The 3798-nt window shown below is 48.4% G+C and overlaps 1 protein-coding gene across 1 annotated transcript in view; it reads right to left on the bottom strand.

Annotated features, from left to right (window-relative positions):
* Positions 1–968: 968 nt before the first annotated feature.
* The window catches only part of LOC115119798 (potassium voltage-gated channel subfamily A member 1-like), a 4281-nt gene continuing 1451 nt past the window's right edge, over positions 969–3798 (bottom strand). Inside the window, exon 1 of the mRNA XM_065017048.1 lies at positions 969–3798. This exon is cut by the window's right edge and continues 1451 nt beyond it. Coding sequence (XP_064873120.1) covers positions 3373–3798 — 426 coding nt within the window. The 3' untranslated portion in view covers positions 969–3372.

The following is a 3798-nucleotide window of genomic DNA, read 5'->3' as shown; positions in this document are numbered from 1 at the left end:
ACCACACTAGGAGTATTAGGGACCCAGGCTATAGCGTTAGATAACCCACCACACTAGGAGTGTTAGGGACCCAGGCTATAGCGTTAGATAACCCACCACACTAGGAGTATTAGGGACCCAGGCTATAGCGTTAGATAACCCACCACACTAGGAGTGTTAGGGACCCAGGCTATAGCGTTAGATAACCCACCACACTAGGAGTGTTAGGGACCCAGGCTATCCCCAGGCTATAGCGTTAGATAACCCACCACACTAGGAGTATTAGGGACCCAGGCTATCCCCAGGCTATAGCATTAGATAACCCACCACACTAGGAGTGTTAGGGACCCAGGCTATAGCGTTAGATAACCCACCACACTAGGAGTATTAGGGACCCAGGCTATAGCGTTAGATAACCCACCACACTAGGAGTGTTAGGGACCCAGGCTATCCCCAGGCTATAGCGTTAGATAACCCACCACACTAGGAGTATTAGGGACCCAGGCTATAGCGTTAGATAACCCACCACACTAGGAGTATTAGGGACCCAGGCTATAGCGTTAGATAACCCACCACACTAGGAGTATTAGGGACCCAGGCTATAGCGTTAGATAACCCACCACACTAGGAGTATTAGGGACCCAGGCTATCCCCAGGCTATAGCATTAGATAACCCACCACACTAGGAGTGTTAGGGACCCAGGCTATAGCGTTAGATAACCCACCACACTAGGAGTGTTAGGGACCCAGGCTATAGCGTTAGATAACCCACGACACTAGGAGTGTTAGGGACTCAGGCTATCCCCAGGCTATAGCGTTAGATAACCCACCACACTAGGAGTATTAGGGACCCAGGCTATAGCGTTAGATAACCCACCACACTAGGAGTATTAGGGACCCAGGCTATAGCGTTAGATAACCCACCACACTAGGAGTGTTAGGGACCCAGGCTATAGCATTAGATAACCCACCACACTAGGAGTATTAGGGACCCAGGCTATAGCGTTAGATAACCCACCACACTAGGAGTGTTAGGGACCCAGGCTATAGCGTTAGATAACCCACCACACTAGGAGTATTAGGTACCCAGGCTATAGCGTTAGATAACCCAACACACTAGGAGTATTAGGGACATCTGGGCTATGGCTATCTGGGGTTGTGTGTGTATTTTATGTTAATGTAGGGACCCAGGCTATCTGGGGTTGTGTGTGTATTATGTTAATGTGGGGACCCAGGCTATCTGGGGTTGTGTGTATTTTATGTTAATGTGGGGACCCAGGCAATCTAGGGTTGTGTGTATTTTATGTTAATGTGGGGACCCAGGCTATCTAGGGTTGTGTGTATTTTATGTTAATGTAGGGACCCAGGCTTTCTAGGGTTGTGTGTATTTTATGTTAATGTGGGGACCCAGGCTATCTAGGGTTGTGTGTATTTTATGTTAATGTAGGGACCCAGGCTATCTAGGGTTGTGTGTATTTTATGTTAATGTAAGGACCCAGGCTATCTAGGGTTGTGTGAATTTTATGTTAATGTAGGGACCCAGGCTATCTGGGGTTGTGTGTATTTTATGTTAATGTGGAGACCCAGGCTATCTGGGGTTGTGTGTATTTTATGTTAATGTGGAGACCCAGGCTATCTGGGGTTGTGTGTATTTTATGTTAATGTAGGAACCCAGGCTATCTGGGGTTGTGTGTATTTTATGTTAATGTGGAGACCCAGGCTATCTGGGGTTGTGTGTATTTTATGTTAATGTAGGGACCCAGGCTATCTAGGGTTGTGTGTATTTTATGTTAATGTGGGGACCCAGGCTATCTGGGGTTGTGTGTGTATTTTATGTTAATGTGGAGAACCAATATGTGTGTGTGTGTGTGTGTGTCTCTGTGTGTGTGTGTGTGTGTCTCTGTGTGTGTGTGTGTGTCTCTGTGTGTGTGTGTGTGTGTGTGTGTCTCTGTGTGTGTGTGTGTGTGTGTCTCTGTGTGTGTGTGTGTGTGTGTGTCTCTGTGTGTGTGTGTGTGTGTCTCTGTGTGTGTGTGTGTGTTGTGTTACCAGATCAAGAAGATTATAAAGGGCTTTTTATAAATCAACTCTCATTTCTCTAAAACTTTTCAGGATTGTAATGTGTTGATCCTTGGACTGCAACAGCAGAAACTTGCACCCTATTCCCTATATAGTGCACTACATTAGACCAGGACACATGCACCCTATTCCCTATATAGTGCACTACATTAGACCAGGACACATGCACCCTATTCCCTATATAGTGCACTACATTAGACCAGGACACATGCACCCTATTCCCTATATAGTGCACTACTTTAGACCAGGACACATGCACCCTATTCCCTATATAGTGCACTACATTAGACCAGAGCCCATGCACCCTATTCCCTATATAGTGCACTACTTTAGACCAGGGCCCATGCACCCTATTCCCTATATAGTGCACTACATTAGACCAGGACACATGCACCCTATTCCCTATATAGTGCACTACTTTAGACCAGGACACATGCACCCTATTCCCTATATAGTACACTACTTTAGACCAGGGCCCATGCACCCTATTCCCTATGTAGTGCACTACTTTAGACCAGGGCCCATGCACCCTATTCCCTATATAGTACACTACTTTAGACCAGGGCCATGCACCCTATTCCCTATATAGGGCACTACTTTAGACCAGGACCCATAGGACCGAGAAGTAGTGCACTGTGTAGGGAATAGGGTGTCATTTAGGACTCAAGTCTCTGCTTTCGTTTAGGCTTCAAATCCATTAATACCAGGAGGGATTTTATACATCAACTCACTGATAGAGGCTTGAAAATCACCGTAGCAAAACACACTGCTCTCTATTCAATTAGTCATTCTAATAAAAAGAGAATTCAGACTGTCTGTCTGTCTGTGGGGACTACTGTCTGTCTGTCTGTCTGTCTGTCTGTCTGTCTGTCTGTCTGTGTCTGTGGGGACTACTGTCTGTCTGTCTGTCTGTGGGGACTACTGTCTGTCTGTCTGTCTGTGGGGACTACTGTCTGTCTGTGTCTGTGGGGACTACTGTCTGTCTGTCTGTCTGTCTGTGGGGACTACTGTCTGTCTGTCTGTGGGGACTACGGTCTGTCTGTCTGTCTGTCTGTGGGGACTACTGTCTGTCTGTCTGTCTGTCTGTGGGGACTACTGTCTGTCTGTCTGTCTGTCTGTGGGGACTGTCTGTCTGTCTGTCTGTCTGTGGGGACTACTGTCTGTCTGTCTGTCTGTCTGTCTGTCTGTCTGTCTGTCTGTCTGTCTGTCTGTCTGTCTGTCTGTCTGTGGGGACTACTGTCTGTCTGTCTGTCTGTCTGTCTGTCTGTCTGTCTGTGGGGACTACTGTCTGTCTGTCTGTCTGTCTGTCTGTGGGGACTACAGGTCCGACTCCGTCTTGTTCAGACAGAACGCGTAAAGGGATCGTTTGATGTTCATGCTGCTGTTCGCCTTGATATTCTCCTTCTCCGCTCCTGTTCCGTCCTCCTCGTCTCCCGACTTGGCAGATCCCTTACTGTCCTTCCTCTTTAACTGAGGACTGTCCTGACTGCTGTTGGGCGGGTCGTCTTTCAGAGAAGACTGGTCCTGGTCCGTCTCCCGGTGGTAGAAATAGTTAAAGTTGGACACGATGACAGGCACCGGCAGCGCGATGGTCAGCACTCCGGCGATGGCGCAGAGCGAGCCCACGATCTTCCCCCCCACTGTCACCGGCCTCATGTCCCCGTAGCCCACCGTCGTCATGGTGACCACGGCCCACCAGAAGGCGTCGGGGATGCTGGAGAAATGCGATTCGGGCTCGTCCGC

This window comes from Oncorhynchus nerka, unplaced genomic scaffold, assembly GCF_034236695.1.
Source record: "Oncorhynchus nerka isolate Pitt River unplaced genomic scaffold, Oner_Uvic_2.0 unplaced_scaffold_442, whole genome shotgun sequence".
In the NCBI taxonomy this organism is placed as follows: Eukaryota; Metazoa; Chordata; class Actinopteri; order Salmoniformes; family Salmonidae; genus Oncorhynchus; species Oncorhynchus nerka.
The sequence above is the reverse complement of the archived record's forward strand: the minus strand, read 5'-3'. Positions and strand labels throughout refer to the sequence as shown.